We start from the raw sequence: 18,768 nt of genomic DNA, 5'->3' as shown, positions 1-18,768 counted from the left end.
GATGACAGAGTAAAAGCTTAAACATTCACTGTGTTTTTATGATTGGCTACTGTTGACATAGAATTGAGATTATATCATTTGAACATCCCCCAAAATGGGATTATGAACATTTTGACATGATTAAAATGTCCAAATGAAAGCAACAAGTGATGATTTGTAGAGATATCTAAAGTGTGAAATTAGAACATGAATGCCTGAGAAATTTATGGTGCCATGAAATTAGATAATGTCCATAGAGGTGACGTGACTTGACTAAGGTCACATGATTTATAATTTTGATAGCCAGCACTTAACACAGGTATTCTCACTCAAAAGCCAGTACTTTGTACTACTCAAGAATCAGAAAAAAATGGAATAGAATGAACACATCTAAGCATAAGTATTATGGTGCCATGAGTCAACTGTATAATTTCTAGTAAGAGAACATCACTTAGAATCCTAGATATATATGGCACATATGCTGCCTCTGTGTCCCTAGGCAAATTTTGCCAATTCTCTGGGTCTCCTGTCTCAAATATGATTGGGCTGGGAAGTAGGATTGGAGGTATAGACTAGATAATTTTCTAAATTCCCCTTCAACACTAAATCTACTAAAGCAATGTGTGGTACAAGGGGAAAAAATTATAACTATCTTTAAATTCTGAAAGTAATCTTAAAGGTCAAGTTCAATTTACTAATTTTAAATATAAGAAAATTGTGGCCCTTGGTTGTTAAATGCCTTTCCTATGGTTGAAGATACAAGTGTCAGGATTTAAATACAAGTTTGTTTTTTGGGTTTTTTTTTCACTTTAATATTCTGTCCATTAAATCACCACACTATGTTCTCAGGGCTGGAAAGAAAAGAGAAAAAGTAGCTAATTAGGAATTGCCATGGCAGATGAGAAGCAAGATAAACAGAAATCATCTTTGTGAATATTATTTGTTCATGTACCAGGTCTAAATGCCAGGGTCCTAAGAGAACTGAGGGATTGCATAGCTAGAAGCTGATGGAGTAGAAAGATTTTGAAAAAAGGAAAAGATTCTATGGGATTAAAGGACAAATGTCATTAAGGGGAAATAGAGTCTTCCAAGTACAAGTGAACATTTTTTCAAATTCTAGAAAAATTATAGAGTATATTATTATAAGGGTTATTAGTGAATATCTAGAAATAGAGTATTCTGAGAGTCAATTTCACCAAGACCGTCTCATGACTAATCATAAGGACAAACCACAATTCTAGAGGAACCAATGAAGATTTATACTATTCACCTCTAGACTGAAAAAAGACTGGATTTGGTAAAATTTTGGACATGGGCAATGAATGCAGGGATCTTTTTTGAGGGCCAAGGCTTGACTTTTATTTCAAGGGTATTCTTTTTTTTTTAATGGAGAGTGGGAAAATGGGAAAGAGATATAATTGTTATTTAATTAGGAAATTAAAAAACAATAAGAAATAAAGTTCAATAAAACCATATAATATTTCTAAAATATATTTTGGTATGTGAAATTGTCTATAACCAGTTCAATGAAAAAGGGAAAGGATGTGTCTTCTCTTTAAGGGCAAACTTGGTCATTATAATTGTATAGCTTTCACTTTCATTTCTTTTGTTGATATTGTTTCTATTTACATTATTTTCATCAATCTACTCATTTTACTTTCTATCAAGTCATTATGTCTTTCCAATGAACTTACATATTTATTATTTTCAATATGTCTTACATCATGGAAATATTTCTTTAGAAAACTATACATTAATTTTACTAGATAATCTCCACAGATGGGACTTTCCTTTTTTGCTTCCCCAAATAGAAAAGGATAGCTTCTATATATAATTTTGCATTTGTAGCATCTTTCTTTTTGTCCTTGTTCTCTGAGTGTATGTCTAGCATTGGAATCCCTGGGTCAAGTAGTATGAAAATTTTATTGTTCTCTTTTAAGAAAAAAAATTTTTCTAGATTACATATTAATACATCTTAATTATTGTTTTCTTACATTTTACAATTCATGTTCTCTCCTTCCTTTCTACTCCTCCTTTCCCAAGAAAGCAGATATTATGATATAGGTTATAAAAATGACATCATAAAATATATATTTCTATGCTAATTGTGTTGTGAAAGAAGACAAATATTGCTTACACCAGAGAAAAATGCAGAGTGAAAATGAAATGAAAAATGATACATTTCAACCTACATTCATACTCTGCCAGTTCCTTTAAGGGTGATGGATAGATAACCTATTTCTTCATGAGTCCCTTAGAGTTGTCCTGAATCATTGTTTTAAACCCTTATTATCTATGTTAAAAATTGATTCAAAGTAATAGTTACAAGTCAGAAGAGTGGTAAAAGCCAAACAATTGGGATCAAGTGACTTGCTCAGAGTCATATAGTTATGAAGTATCTAAAGCCAGATTTTAACCCCAAACCCCCCATCTTCAGGCCTGATTATTCACTGAGTCATCTAGCTGCCCCCCCTTGACTTGGTAATAATTAAATTTTTCACAGTTGATCATCTTATACAATTGTTATTGTAAGCAATGTTCTCTTGCTTCTCCTCACTTCACATTGCATTACTTTATATGTCTTTCCAGTGTGGTTTTCTTTTTTGAACATATTGTTTGGTATTTCTTATAGCACAATAGTATTCAGGTACAATTATATACTCCAACTTGTTTGACAATTCCCTAATTGATGGACATACCTTCAGTTTCCAGTTCTTTTCACTCATAAAAAGAGCCAGTATAAATATTTGCTTAAGAGTAGGCCTTTTCCCCCTATCTTTAATTCCTTTCTGATAAGGATCTAATAGTAGTATTGGTAGGTCAAAGGCAATGCAGTATTATGGCTCTTTGACATGATTCCAAATTGAACTCCAGAATGATTGTATCAGTTCACCAACAATATATGTGTTCTTCAACCATTTTCTTTAAATAATTTCAAATTATTTTCTTTAAAGATTGGACAAATCCATAGCACCGTCAATGTTTAAATTTCCAGGCTTTCTATCATTGAGTACTTCTATCCTTTTTCCCTTTGATAACTTTTTGACATGAGATGGAATGACAATTTTTTAAAATATAATTTATCTTTTTAGCAATTAGAAATGTGTACTGATGATTAACAATAGTTTGTAGATTTTTCTGATGTCATTAAATTAATAAATAATTATTAAGCACTTATCATGTTCTAGGCACCATGCTAAGTACTGGACTATTTATTCATGCCATTTGACTATTTATTTACTACAAAAAGGGAGTTTTTTGCTAAAGGTATGATATGGTGAGTTATGAACATTTTATTTCTGATCCCTTGTAATGGCCTTTTGTTTATTTTTCTCTGAATAATTAGAATTTCTTCTGCCTCCTTTCTAAAAATAAGTTTAGCTATTAGTTTTTGTACCTCCATTAGATAGTCCTTTTTATTTCCTATTTATTTTTCTCTCCTTTACTGTTCAAGATCTCTTCTTTTGTATTTACTTTTGGGTTTTTAAATTTTAATATTGAACATTAGGTTCATTAATATTCACTTTTTCAATTCAAATATGATTTTTATGACGTGTCTCAATTATTTATCTCTTTCCCCATGGGACTGCTGTTCAAAGGGACCTCATTCCTGCTATTAAGTTGAATCCACTCTTTCCAATTTCATTCTCCCATTTTCAGCTCCTCCCTTCTGCCACCTCTTTGAATATCCTGAAGTTCCACTTCTTGCTTTGTCTATCAGATTCCTCATCTAACTGATTTTCTTCCATGAACTTGATAAAAATACAATGCATATTCCTGTCTGTCCTCCACTTCCCTTCTCCCCACTGCAATACTTGTTCATTCTGTCCCACAAAATGGAATGCATCACTTGGAGGTGAGCCCATGAAACTTTAATATTATTCCTCCATCTTGACTTCTATTTTAGTTTTACTTCATTCTCTTAATAATCCTTAATTTTTTTCTTTATTCATTACTAATTGCATGTAATAACATATTTCAACATAAGTGTACTCAAGTTATATGATGCAGATTGTCTCCCTCCCTTTTCAGTTCCCCTTCCCAGAGTTAGCAAGCAATTTAACCTGGATTATATATGTGTAATCATGCAAAACAAATTTCCATAGTATTCATTTTGTAAGTAAATAATCTTATAAAACCAAAATCCCCAAACATATACTAAAATAAACAAGTGATAAATCATATGCTTCATCTGCATTCCTGCCCCAACAGTTATTTTTCTGGAAGCATATAACATTCTTTGTCATAAGTCCCTCAGAATTGTTCTGGATCCTTGTATTGCATAGTAGCTATGTCTATCACAGTTGATCATTCCATATTTTTCTCACCATGGACAATGATTTTCCTCGTTCTGCTTATTTTACTCTGCATCAGTTCACATATGTATTTCCAGCTTTTTCTGAAATCACCCTTTTCATCATTCCTTAGAGCAAAGTAGTATGCCATCCTGTAAGGGGTAGAAAATGTTAGGTTTTTTTTTTAAAAGGTTGGGCTGGATTATCCAAGAGTAGGGTCACCAGAAAATTAATTAATTGCAAAGAGATTTATTTAACAATTTACTTGCAAAATATAGAAAGAGAAAAGAAAATCAGAGAGAGGATAGGGTAAGATATCTAACCTACACACTAAGCATTTTGCTCCAGCCCTGGCACCACTCATGCAGCACTAGTCAGTCCTTAGCCAGAGGGGCCTCTGCTTTGAGCAGAGCACCTGGGGATGCAGGGAGCCTCTGTCAAGAGGGTACGTCTCTCCTGAGACTAGTCTCTTCAGAAAATCCAGGAAATGAGTCAGCCTTTTTCACTCATGATGTGTCAGTCCAAAGGGAAGGAGTCTGAGATCTCAAACCTGAGCTCTTCCAAAGTCAAGTTGAAGACTGAAGAGAGAAGAGCAATCTCTCAGGAAGTTTCTTGGCTTTTTTAAAGACCATTTCTTTCCATCACTTCCTGTGACTTCCTTCATTTGTCATGTACCAATTACAGCTAAAGCTGTTCAGGGCTGCCCAGGGGGCAATCAGTCAATTCAGATTCAACACCTACTATCACACACATGGGTCACAGACCTCCCTCACTCAATTGTGACTGGGGTCTATATGCTTTTGGTAATTAAATCTAAAAATAGGCAGGAGAGAGTTAATTTAATCTTTACAATCAGGGAAAAGTTAATTTAATTTTCATGATCAGGGGAGAGTTAATCTTTACAATCCCCATCATATAACAAAATTTGTTCAGCCAATCCACAATTGAGGGACATTACTTTCCAATTCTTTGAGACCACAAAAAGAAGAGTTATAAATACTTTTGAACAAGCAGGTCCTTTTCCATTTTTAAAAATCTTTTTTTAGTTAGAGAACTAGTATTGGCATTACTGGATCAAAGGATATGCATTGTTTTATAGTCCTTTGGGAATAATTCCAAATCGACCTCCAGAGTGGTTGGATCAGTCCACAAATCCACCAGCAATGCATTAGTGTCTGAATTTTGTCACATCCCTTCCAACATTTATTAATGATCATTTTTTTAAACTTTTAAGTTCTTCTTTAATTGCTCTCTTTCTTGCACTATCCTCCTACCTTCTTTCTCTGTTTTTTTAATAGTATGATTTCATTAATTTTTCCTTTGGCAAGGGTAATTAAAAAAAATTTGTGTTATTTCTGTTGCTTGGAGTGTGTTGTAGGTAGACTACTGGTAGCCCATCCTTGACTCAAATAATAAGATATCAAAAAAGATTGACTTGACAGAAGAAAAGATTATAAAAATATAGATTTATATAACTTATATACATAAATCTATTGACAATGTGTCTAGAATACACATTGATAATACTAGTCTGGTAATGGCCTACCTTCCTTTTGTCTACCTTTGTTTCATAGAGACCAGTTTTTCAAGAGTGGTAGTGATTGCCCTGGAGAGAATGGGAGAATCTCTCAACCTTCATAGGAAAGAAACTATTTTGGTGGGAGATTTTTGTAGAGTCAAGAGGATTCTGGGGATCAATTTACCAGTGCAAAGCCTTTTATTGGGCATAAAACTAGTGTCTATTTGTCAAAGTATTATTGAGCATGAAGATCTCCCAAAACCTATAGGATTGAAATTCTCATTGGTTTTTAGGTTGGAATCTCCACCTTGGAAATTCTATCCACATCACTTTTTAATAATCTCTCCCTTTGTGTTCCATATTGTGAAGGATTTTAAATAATAAGTGAAGGGAGTTTGTAATTAATCCTAGAAGTTACAGGAAGACATGAAAAAAGTTCCTTGAGAAAGGAACTCACATGACCAGATATGTGCTGGTAAGCAGAAAAATAAATAAATTGTGACAATAATTTATTGGATTATTAAAAACAATAATCCATTATCATGACCATGGTGTAGAATCACAGCACACTAGGTCTTTATTTGGTTTTTTCCCTCTAATCTAGATAACTCTATATCTGGTTCCAGGTCTCAATATAAATATCTGGAAAAAAGTTTGACAGTAAGGAATCTAAGACCCAGAGGAAAGGATGCAGTTATATTGATTATTGGTGGTTTGTACCCCATGAAGTTTCTCTCTAACTAGCTATTTAGTTTGATTTGAAGAGTACCACCATAGATGACAGAGAATTCTCTAGTGTATTCATGTGTAGATATTCTGAGGCTAAATTAGGAAGAAAATTAATTTATATTTTTAACCCAACTTCTCATTTGTATGCCTTTTATTTCCTCCTTCTGCTTATACATGTTACTCCCTTCAATTCCTTTTCAACTACCCACTCACTTCTTCTCTGTGCCATCCAAATCTACTATGAGGAAAGCCTGATGTTTTTCCCTGAACAGTCATTTACTTTCAAGTATGAATTTCAGTATCAATGTTATTTTCTTTAGCATAGGTGGAAAATGTTATATGATATTTCTATTGGTGGGCAGCTAGGTACAGAGGATGATAAGACTAAACTGGCTCAAAAATGTTTTTTTAGAGATTAAGGTGGATCATCATTCATTGTGCCTTCAAAGGATTTGGCTCATAGTAAGGAGAATTAAGGCTCCAATAGGAATGGTTATTAAAACAAATCAAAACAAGCTGAGGCCTAAAAGTCAGGTGAAGAGATATAGCTTATTCATCCATCTTTGCCACTAACTTTCTATGTGGCTTCAAGCAAGCACTTTCTTTTTTATCACCAATGAAAAGAAGGGGTTATCATAGAATTATAAAAGAATAGCACCCAGAGCTGATGGAAATGTTAGAGATCATTCCATTCATTTCTCATTCTCCTTCATGTTATAGATGTCAATGTCCAATTGAGAAGTTAGTCCAAGGTACATATCTGATACATAAAACTGTGGGTTCAGAGTTCCCTTTCATCTTTTGAATTGTACCATACTTTTTGTTGTTGTTGCTAAGGGAGAACTAAATTTTGAATTAAAAAAGTTTTAAGGGCTAGGCACATCAAAGTTCTGGGAGCCCATCTTGAATCTATTTTGAAATATTCAAAATTTCCATCAATCTTTTTTTTAAACCCTTGCCTTACATCTTAGAATCCGTACTGGGTTTTGGTTCTATAAAAATTAAAATTAGTCTCAATAATAAAAACATTATATTGTAGGAGATGTATTAATGATCATTAGAAATCAATGAATAAAGAGGATAAAAAATAAAGACCACTTGTCCATGGCTGATGAGCCATTTCAAAATTCCTGAGTTTAGCTTACCACCTCCATTATATGGTCTGCAAACCAAAGAAAAAGGCCCAAGAGGACTACCAGCTCACTAATATGCTCTATCTACAGGAAGTATGTAATGACAGGAAGTCATTGGGCTCCCAGGAAATGGAGTTCTTTTTTAGGATAACAGATTTGCATTATACATCACCCCCTGAGATCCATGGAAGACTAATCTTTACAATGGAACTTGTAAACATAGCCAACTTTGAAATTACAATAATTTGTGAATAAAAGGAAAAGAAAACAAAACCAATGATTTCTAGGTTCATTGACAAAAAGCCAGTTAGGGGGCAGCACCCTTCAGCATACAAGTATACATTCAAAACAAATACATTCAACCCCACACAGTTCAGATCACCACATCCCAAAGTTCATTCTAAATCTGCTGATGCAGTGTGTGCTCTGTGGAGAAATTTTAATAGTGCCTTCTCCAAACAGTTCATTTTCTGGAATCAGAGAGGTAGCATGTTTCTTAACCTAAAATTACTCTCAAGAGAATTTGAACTTTGCATTTTAGAATAATAATATATTCCCCCCTGAAGAGAGTGTTGAAAAACAAAGGGATCACATAGGAATGCAAGGCTGAGTTATGAGGTATATGAATGAATTGTCAAAAGAAAATTAAAAAAAAAGAAAAAGAAAAACATGAAATAAAAACAAATGGAAGAAAAAATAAACTTCTTTTTGGAGAAAAAAATTAAAAATCAGAATCAAAATATCAAAATGTACATGAAATTTTGAGTAAACAAGAATAAATTCATAATAGGCCCTTCTATTTTGGGTTTAATTTAATAGATTTCTAATAGGTCTTTGTATTAGGGTCCAATTAAAGTAATTTCAATCCCACAAATCTGTAAGACAAAATATTTAATTTTTTTATTAAAAAGTAATATTTCACTTACTTATTTTTTTACCATTTGCATCAAAGACTACAGGAAGTTGCCATACTATAAGAGAGAAAAAAAGAATTTGATTTTTGTGTGATAGGGAAGTGTCATTCTCTGGTCTGATTTTACCTTCACTCTCAGGGAAAAGGGGAGCTAAGATGATAACCAAACTTTGGAACTTGTCTGTGAGTATTTCACAAAGAGTGTAATACAAGGTGTCCTACATCTTAACATTTTAACATGGGTCAAGCATCACAACCTTGAGTCTCACACTAGATTCAAGTTCTTTTGTATTGGCATAGAAGTTTATCAATCCTACCTGGATTGGTTTGGTCCTTTTTGACCCTGTGCTACTTGGCACCATATAATGTCTCTTTTGTATTCCCTTCTCCTGGAATCAGACAGAATCATTAAACAAAGTCCCATATTTTTTTAAACAATCAATGGCATAATTTTTTATAGTCTAAAACTTTTTGAGTATGTATTGACATTAGGGCAAATGTATTTTAAACTTATACTACTGCAAAAATAAAAAAAAATTAAAGAAAAATCTCTATATTGTTGATATGTGCTTCAAATTCAAAAAGGAGAAAAAAATAAAATTGAAATAAAATATTGAACATGCAAGCAAAACAATAATAAAAAAGTTTAAAAAATAAAAAAAATATATAGCTTACAAACATTGACACTCTGTGTCAACTAGGGAAAGGTAGAATACAAAGGTTTCTCACCCCAAAATGAGGTCCATTTCCTTTTCAAACTTGGCCATAATCCACTGTTTACAAAGTAGCAGTTTTTATAAAGAACAATAGTTCAACAGGTAATGCATATTTATGTAATGCATATTCAAGTAGTATCAAAATTTCCAAAGTTATAATAGCCCATTTAATGAAAATAGCAAACAAACTACTATCATATTTTACATGAGTCTCCTGTATGATATTTAAAGCTAATGGATACTTGTCACAGGTTTTTCAGGTGTGGTAAATCTTTCAACTTTGGTTAAGTTATTTTTTAAACAAAGTAAAACTTATTTGGGTCTAGAATATTGTAAATCTTGAAATTTCTCAGACTTGTGAATGTTAAAAATTTCCACATTGAGGAATCCTCCATTGGAACAAATTCCCTACTGGAAACATTCCCCATTTTGATGTGAGAACTCGCCAGGATCAGAAATGGGAGGACCTCTACTCCACCCATACTTAAGACTGCTTTAGGGGAGAAAACTCCTTGCTAAACAATGAAAGTAATTGGATCCATGCTTATGATGAGGCAAGGAATTCTTTGAGTCATGCCTGTTTTTAGAATTGATACAATGGGATGCTAGGTACCTATAAAGGTCGGGTAGGTTTTCTCTTGATGGGATTAGTCGACTCAGCTGTGTTTTCTCTGGTTCAGACTTACTGAGGGCATTAGTCAAGTTAGCTGGAATTCAGATGGGCTGTCTTTTAGAAAACATCTATGGTGATTGGTAGATGGAAGAACTTAGGGGAGGTGACATAGGAAAAATATCCCTATATAAGAAAAGGAATCTCTTGAGCGGAGATCCTTGGAGAAAGAATCCTTTTGGAGGAAGCTCTTATGAGGATCACTTGGGAAGAATCTCTTGAGAGAGGCTCTGGAGAAGGGAAGCTATTGGAGGACATTCTCTAAGGAGATCTTGCTGGAGCTCCTCTGAGGGGACTCTGTCCCTCTGGAGGCTCTTGAGAGAGGCCCTTTGAAACAGTCTCTGTCTAGAAGGCTCTTTGAGGAGGACTCTGACTGGAACTCTCTCTGAGGAGACTCTGTCACTAGAATCCTTGCTTAGACAGACCTTGTGGTGAGTGATAAAAGACTGACTGACTGATCTCTCTCTCTTAAGACTCAGGTCTAGGCCATGTTGGCTTAAGGCCCTTCATACTTATTTCCTTTTTCTCTCTTTCTCTCTTTTCTTTAATTCCTCATTGTATTATTAATTAAATTCTCTATAAAACGCAGTTGACTTGGGTATATTCATAATTGGGTATATTTCCCTGGCGACCACCTTATATTTGATTTAAAACCAAGATACTGTAGTGAAACATCTTTTCTGTGGTCACAATTTCAATTTACTCACCCACTTTTATATCTATCACAATTTATATCTTCCACCATTTTAACTCACTACAGTTTACAACATCAACCATTTTAATTATAACAGTTTATGACCTTAACTCTTTTAACTGCCACAGTTTATGGCAGACAATCATTTTAAATCTTACAATATTACTAAGAAATCTATATTATTTTGGTAGAAATAAATTAAACTGAAGAGATACAAATGATAAATGCTCCCTTTTGGGAGCCATTCAGGGGTACCATGCCCTGGGATCAACTTCCTAGCTCCTTTGGTATGAGACTGTTATGCCCTATCCATTCACATTTTTACAAATGTGGGAGGTTGGGATCACAATTGTACTTTTCTTCAGCTACTAAAATGGATTCTTTATCTCTTCTTAAAAATAACTCAGAGGTAGGCTAAATAATTAGTCAGGGTTGTTGAAAAAATTTAAATCATGTCTAAAGACCCCTTAAAATCAATTTGAGATATTAAGTTCATTAAATATAGCAAAGGTTGTTAACCAGGTTGACAGAGTCATCCATCATCTGTATGACAGTTTACAAAGCCAAAATGGAAGAAAAAGCTGTTTTTATATGGACTTATTCAATGATATTTGTTTAGTATAGTTATAGGGGAAAGGTAACAGAATATATCAGTAGTTAAAACACAGTAGATTAAACTGATTCAGTGTAACAGAATACTATTGAATTCATTCATTAATATATGAACTTAAAACAAAAAAATTAAATCATAAATCAGACAATCAGCAAAATACAATAAAATACAGAGCCTGTCATAAAACAATGTAGTCTTAAAAGGCTTACAATTTTCACCTCCAGTCTCTTTAAAGTTCCTTCCCTGGAATATCCCATAATGAGGGAGAACATGGTTTTGAGAAGTCCCAAACTGGATGAATCTTAGAGACTGGGAAGGCCCAAATGGCAAAGGGTTTAGGTAAATGAATTTCTCCTCTGAATCTCAGGCAAGATAAATAAAAGCATCAGTGCACTCATGAATGGTAGAAGCTGTGTGAAAAGGCAAGATACTGCTCTTTCATAGAGTGATCCATGCTAGTAATATACTTCCTGTTTTGAAGAGTAACTTCCTTTGTCCCTTCCCCACCTCTCCCCCCACCCATGAGGTAAAACACTAGGGAGGAACCTGTCCTCACAGCCATGGGGAGGGATTTAGGAGGCTAATCATTGCTTAAGGAAAATACACCCCAGTTTTTACCACCTAGTTTGTGATTCTGAACACACAGCAGCAGCCACCAGAAGCTGAATAGAACTGGGGCTAGGCTGGACTGGGGCCAGAGATCAGGAGGAAGATTCAGAAGCAGGAGCAGGCAGTATCAGCAACAGCAATGCCAAAGGCATCAGTGAAGAACTGAGAGATATCGGCTCAAGCAGATGAGCAAGAGAAGTGGCTTATCTCTTCTTTGCCAAGAGTCCCCTGGCTAAAAATTGACTGGGCAGTAGAGAGAGAGAGAAACTGGAAAAAAAAGTAGGGAAAGAAAAGGGAGCAGCTCCAAAGCAGGGCGGGGGGGGGGGATGGAGGGGGAGGTGAAAAGCCTTGGCAGGAGAAACGTGGCTTAAAATTTATATAGACTATCTTATAATAATAAGAATTCCTTTCTCCAAGTGGTTGCCATCACTGTAAAAATTAAAATTAGTCTCAATTATAAAAATGTTATATTTTAGGAGATTCATTAATGGTCATTAGAAACCAAGGAATAAAGAGGATACAAAATAAAGACCATTTGCACATGACTGATTAGCCATTTCACAGTCCCTAAGCTTAGTTTACCACTGACACTATGCTGGCGGTAAGCCTAAGAAAAAGGCCCAAGAGGGCCACCCACTCCCTAATATCCTCTATCTACAGGAAGTACATAATGACAGGAAGTCAGTGGGCTCCCGGGAAATGTAGTCCTTTTTTAGGGTAACAGATTTTCAATTATACAGTTTGAAGGCAGAAGAGTGGTAAAGGCTAGGCAATGGAGGTCAAGTGACTTGCCCAGGGTCACACCTAGGAAGTTTTTGAGGTCAGATTCTAACCGAGCTCCTCATATCTCCAGACCTGGTTTTCTATCCATTGAGCCACCTACCTACCTCCTCATTGGTCTTCTGGTCTTCTGCAAGTCCTAAAGGTAACAACTATTTGCCAAATAAATAGGGCTTTGTTTGAGCATTCATGGGTTCAAGCATATCATTGGCCCTTTTTTTGTTCCCATAGGCACAAAAACCACAGCTAGACAAGAAATCAACTCCCTGGAGCCCTCAGTTTTCTTACTCTCACCTTTAAAAGAAAAAGAGGCAAATTATCAGAAAAGCTGTTGTTATCAGGGACTAAATTTTTCCAAACAGATGCTTAAGTGAAATTCAATCCCATAATTCAATGTGGACTAGACTTGAAGTTTTAAAATTGATAATTATGTTTATGACAGAGGCAGCTAGATAGTTCAGTGGAAAGAGCACTGAGCCTGGAGTAAGGAAGACCTGAGTTCAAATATAGCCTCAGACACTTAATAGCTATGTGCTCTAGGGCAGTTTACAACTTCTTTTTATTCCACTGGAAAAGGAAATGGCAAATCCAGTATCTTTGCTAAGAAAATCCTCTGGACATATATGCTCCATAATCATGACAAGTTGGACTCAACTGCATAACAGCAAAAATATGGAAAGCCCTATATGAATTCAAAAGTGGTTTACATATATTATTTCACATGAACTTTACAACCTGGTAAGGTATATACGACAAGTGTCATTGTCCTCATTTTAAAGTACAGGAAACTGTGGTTCAAACTTTTTCATTATCATATGGTAAGTGAGGTAGGAGAGATGTGAACATTAGGCTTCTAATTCCAGGTCAAGAATCCTGTCAACAGGCAACTGCTTCCAATCAGTGATGTTTAAGAAGATGAACTTAAGATATATTTTCAACAAGGCTAAACTAATTGGGTTATCCATTCTAGAATGATTTTCAATAACAAATGTCAAAGCAAAAGTGATTTTCCTCTTAGGCCTCTAAAATGATAGATATGGGAGAGAGTGTAGATTATAGAAAGTGAGAATGTGTAGGTATCAGAGGGAATATTGTCAGAAGTAAGAGAGGCATTGTACAAGAATCACGGAAAGTTAGATATCGAAAGGGCCTTAGAAATAATTGCTTTTATTTTATTTTATTTCATTTTTTTGTCTTTCTTTCTGTCTTTGTAACAACTCTAAAACAGAAAGGCAAGGATTAGATAAATGGGAGGAAGTGATTTGCCAGGTCATGCAGCTAGGAACTGTCTGAGGTCAGATTTAAATCCAGACCCTCCTTTCTCCAAGTTTGACTCTTCATCCACTGTGCCACATAGCTGCTCCATGGTAAGGACCTTAGAAATAATTAAGCTAACCCCTCACTTATATATAATGTGGACAAGGGAAGTAGTTTTCTGAAGGCCACAGTGCTAGGAAATGATAGAACCAAAGCTTGAGCCAAGGTCTCCAGACTTTTTATTTGTTCTAGTATTTCTTCCTTTCCAGTACTGCTTATCAAAGCTTTCTGGTGACTAGAAAAGGGAAAAATGCAACATAAATTAAAGAGTTGAACAACTCAGATCTGGCTTAATCGATTTCTCCCAGAATATTCTTACTTAAACTGTTGCTTTGCCTTTTTTATGGAGAAAGCTTTTTTTTTTCTCTTTAAACCTTCACCTTCTTTCTTAGAATAACTACTCCTAGCTGCCCCTAGATAAAGTTCTAAGTCAGTTCTAGAAAGAAATCCAACCTGGAAATTTGTCATTGATCACCCTTAACAACTTGTTTGTTGACTATATTTCATCATACATCTAATTATTCTGGTATTGAAGAGGGATGCTTGTTTCATAATACAGAGATTCCTTGACAAGCTGGCAGCTCCATCATCTTATCCCAGAGAAATATGGGAACTCAAGAAGTCTTGCCTCCAGCATTTTCGTGATGGGGGTCTGAAGAGATAAAAAGCTAACAATAATCTGATATATGAGGCTCATGAAAGGAAATCAAACCTCCCATGATCACTTCACATGGCATCACGTGAGTTTAAGGGCCAGAAGAAACTTCAGAGTAAGTCTATTTCAACCTCTTATTTGTCCATTTGAGAAATGGTGAGTCAGAGAAAAGGATAGAATCTCAGAATTGGAAGGGATAGAAGAAGCCATACTTTACATTCTGCATCCAATTGGGAAACTTCATAAAATATTCAATGAATTAGCAATTTATTCAATTAAACCAACCTTTATTAAACAATTAATCTGTATATGGCACGTTGAAAGAATACAGGGAATCAGAGATATGATCAAATAATTCCCTGCCTTCAAGGAGGTTTACAAAATAGATTCACATTTTTATATATAAATATATCCATATTGTGGCTTCATCTTAACAAAGTTTTACTCACACTATTGCTGTGAAGCAGATAATAAAGTACTGTGATCTTCCTTCTGAACATGGGGAAACTAAGGCATGGAACAGTGACATAGTTTACCGCATCCAACTACAAGTAAGTGTCAGAGATCAATATGGAATTTTAGTCTCTGAACTCTTACCTTGCATACATTACTTCATGGCAATTCTCCATTCCAAATGAAGCTGACTAAAAAGGAGCTGCTTCTAGTGGAAAATATACCAGATTAAGCATCAGGAGATGTATGTTTGATGCTGTTGTTTCCTGGCTGTGTGGCCCTAGGAAAATTGCTTCCTTTCCCTAAATCTAAGACACCTTATAGTAAGAACACCTGACTCTGCCCATTATTCATGATGTAGATCTGTATAATTTCCTCGGTTTCTCTATGTTTTGGTCTCCTTTTATCTAATCACAAAGTTATTATCATTAGCACATTTAAAAATACATATGGCAGTTAATTAGAACTGAACCTGGCTTCAGACCAGGATAGTGTGATTGTCCCCTTTCTAGTTGAGAAGTCAAGAGCTTCTCTTTAGGAAGGTAGAGGAAGTCCTAGCTTCCTTCCTCATAGTACTATTTCATTGGCAGGCATCTCCAACAAGAAATGAAGTAATTTGCAAGCTCACCCAATGAGTATCTGAGCTAAAATTCAAGCCAAGGTCATCTGAGTCCTTATTCTGTCCCTCTCCACTATGCTAAACTATGTTTACTAATGGCTTTCTTCAAGGCTCCTTTTACATCCTTGTTTCTCAAGCTGTAGATCAGTGGGTTGAGCATTGGTGTAATGATGGTGTAGAAGACAGCAATGATCTTCCCCCCAGACCGAGAAGACTTGGACTGAGGCCTCATGTACATGAAAATAGCCGTCCCATAGAACAGAGCCACTACAGTTAGGTGGGAGGCACAGGTGGACAATGCTTTGAGCCTTCCCTCTGCAGAACGCATCCTAAGGACTGACAGGAGGATGCGGGCATAGGAGATGACAATGAGAAGGAATGGAATGAAGACAATGATGATGCTAAAGATGAACACTACCAGCTCAGTGACTGAGGTGTCTGTACAGGCTAATCTCAGTACTGAAGGCACCTCACAGAAGAAGTGGTTCAGCACATTAGGCCCACAGTAGGGCAAACTCAAGGTGAGGACATTGATCACCATAGAACTCAGGAAGCTGCTAGCCCAGGAAATGGCAGCCATGTGAATACAACTGCGTCTGTTCATAATAATGGTGTAGTGCAGTGGGACACAAATAGCAACATATCTGTCATATGCCATGACCCCCAAGAGGACACATTCAATCATCCCAAACGAGAGGGAAAAATACATCTGGATGGCACAGCCAGTAAAGGAGATTGTCTTTTTCTTCCCTACCATATTGGAAAGCATTTGTGGAACATTGGTACTGGTATAACAGATATCTAGGAAGGACAGGTTAGTCAGGAAAAAATACATGGGAGTTTGGAGGCGGGGTTCAATCTGGATTACAGTGATGATGATGAGATTGCCAAGCACTGTCAATAAGTAGAAGAATAAAAACATGATGAAAAGAATGAATTGATCTCTTGGCTTAGAGGAGAGCCCCAAGAAAAAGAATTCAGTCACAAAGGTGATATTTGCCTCTGCCATATTGGTTCTTAAAGTCAACTCAACATCTCTCAAAGGAAGAGTATCTTCTATTCAAAGAATTAATCAACTCTACCTGGTCTGAAAAGAAAACAACCCATACAGCACATTGCTGGCAAAGATATTACAAATAAGAACCCAAGATTGATATTTGCTTTAGCAATCTGCATAAAGAGTTTGAAGTTTGAAAAGTATTTTGAGATTTTTCTTCCCTATTTTAGGGTTAAGAAAGTGTTTTTCCTGTAAAACTGAAAACATTCATATTTAATTAAATATATTTAATGAAGAAAAATAACACATCATAAGAAAAAATATGAGTGTCCCCCACACCTACTTTCTGCCTAAACTTCAAGGTTTTTCACCTCTCCCCTCCTCCATCAAGTTTGTAAAAGTAGAACTATCTACATTTAGCTTTCCCTTCTCTGAATCATCAAATCATCTGTAGTCTTATACAGTTAAAAACAAATGAAACAGTAAACAATACAAAGGTACAAAATAAAATTAACTTTCCTCCCAAACTACCACATAAGCTCTTTTATGAAAGAGATACTCATTCCTTTGTATTTCTCACAGTATTTAAGGTCAATCGCTCTTTAATTCATGCCCCCACATTTATTCTCCAGGAAACCTGAAGACCACAAAATTCCAAACTTCTGCCAGTGAAGTGGAAGCTCATAGGAATTCTGCCCAACTCCAAACAGTGTTTTGGATTTTGTAGGCTGCCATACAAATGAACAGAGAAATTAGGTGATCTGTAAAGGGAAAATACAGAATGATTGTGATCTCATTGCTATGGAATGTTCTTCCATTAATGAATATCACCACCCCCTTTTACTTCAATAGGCAACAAAGAGTTTCCTGAGGCTCAGGATCATTGACTTGTTTATGGTCCCATAGCTAGTAAAGGTCAGAAGTAAGATTCATATCTCATTCAGATCCTGATCTTATTGACCCCATTTCCAGAACTCTATTAATTAATTGACCCTTCCTTTCTAACATAACCACCAGCAACAGCATGTGCAATAATAATAAAAATATATGATGTGGAGAAAAGGCTTTCAGAGCCCCAAATTTTGTATGAATTGATTTTATTGTCTTACCCAAAAACTCAGTGAAGTACATACTGCTGTTATTATTATCCCCACTTAAATTTTGAGAAAACTCAGGGTCCAAAGAGCAAAATGGTATGCCAGTAGTTTCAAAAGTAGTATGTAAAGAATGCAGCCTTACAAAATGGCTTAAGAAAAACAGTTATATATATATATATATATATATATATATAGTTTTGCAAACTATTGCAAGCATACAAACATGCAAATATATATAGGCATTATTTATTTATACCTATTTTTAAGTAAGATTAGTAAAAAAAAAGTTTTTCCAGGTAACCAAAATAAGCATTTTCTAGGGGGCATAGTGAACAGAGTGTTGCACTTGTAGTAAGAAATACTTTTGTTTGAATTCTGCCTTAAATATTTACCAGCTAAATGAACTTGGGCAAATGATGTAACTTCCCAAAGCCTCAATTTCCCCATCTAAAAAGAGTTAACAACAGTACCTACGTCATAAAATGGTTGAAAGGAATAAATTAATCCACATGCAAAATATTTGGCATGACTTAAAACATTATATAATATAAAATGTTATTTTAATCACTATATATATATATACATATATATTTGGGGTGTATGGGATGCTCAGGGATGGGTAGTATCTCTGGTATGGAGGGCTTTTAGTGCCCTCCTAGGGCAGCTCTCCAACCTCTGACCCTCACATGACACCCAGCTCTCACTTGTCTCTCCCAGTAGCTGCTAGTATGAGGCAGCGGCCACACCCTGGGCAACGGCTTTGACTGGCCGGCCAAACCTTGTGAGGGTAGCCATCAGGTCTTCGACCCCTGGTGAACCAGGGCTTTGCTCACCCAGCATGTGAAGACTGCTTCAGCGGAACAGGCAGAAGAAACCAATAAGAAGGTTCAATGGCTGAGATGGCAACGCAGCAAAGCACTGTGGAGTGATTAGGGCGTGTTGGAGCACAAAGGACAACAGGGCCATCCAATGCAGCTGAG

At 35.6% G+C, this 18,768-nt stretch overlaps 1 protein-coding gene across 1 annotated transcript; it reads right to left on the bottom strand.

Moving 5' to 3' along the window:
* Positions 1 to 15,687: 15,687 nt before the first annotated feature.
* Positions 15,688 to 16,703, bottom strand: LOC100024602 (olfactory receptor 2D3-like). The gene has a single exon (XM_001375786.3). The coding sequence runs from the start codon at positions 16,701 to 16,703 to the stop codon at positions 15,768 to 15,770; it is 936 nt and encodes a 311-aa protein (XP_001375823.3). The 3' UTR covers positions 15,688 to 15,767.
* Positions 16,704 to 18,768: the final 2,065 nt, after the last annotated feature.

The sequence above is a fragment of the Monodelphis domestica genome, chromosome 6 (assembly GCF_027887165.1).
Source record: "Monodelphis domestica isolate mMonDom1 chromosome 6, mMonDom1.pri, whole genome shotgun sequence".
Taxonomy (NCBI): Eukaryota; Metazoa; Chordata; class Mammalia; order Didelphimorphia; family Didelphidae; genus Monodelphis; species Monodelphis domestica.
This window is presented reverse-complemented; position numbering and strand designations above follow the sequence as displayed.

Coding starts and splice junctions, on each gene's coding strand:
- LOC100024602 (XM_001375786.3), bottom strand. CDS start 16,703: ATGGCAGAGGCAAATATCACCTTTGTGACTGAATTCTTTTTCTTGGGG.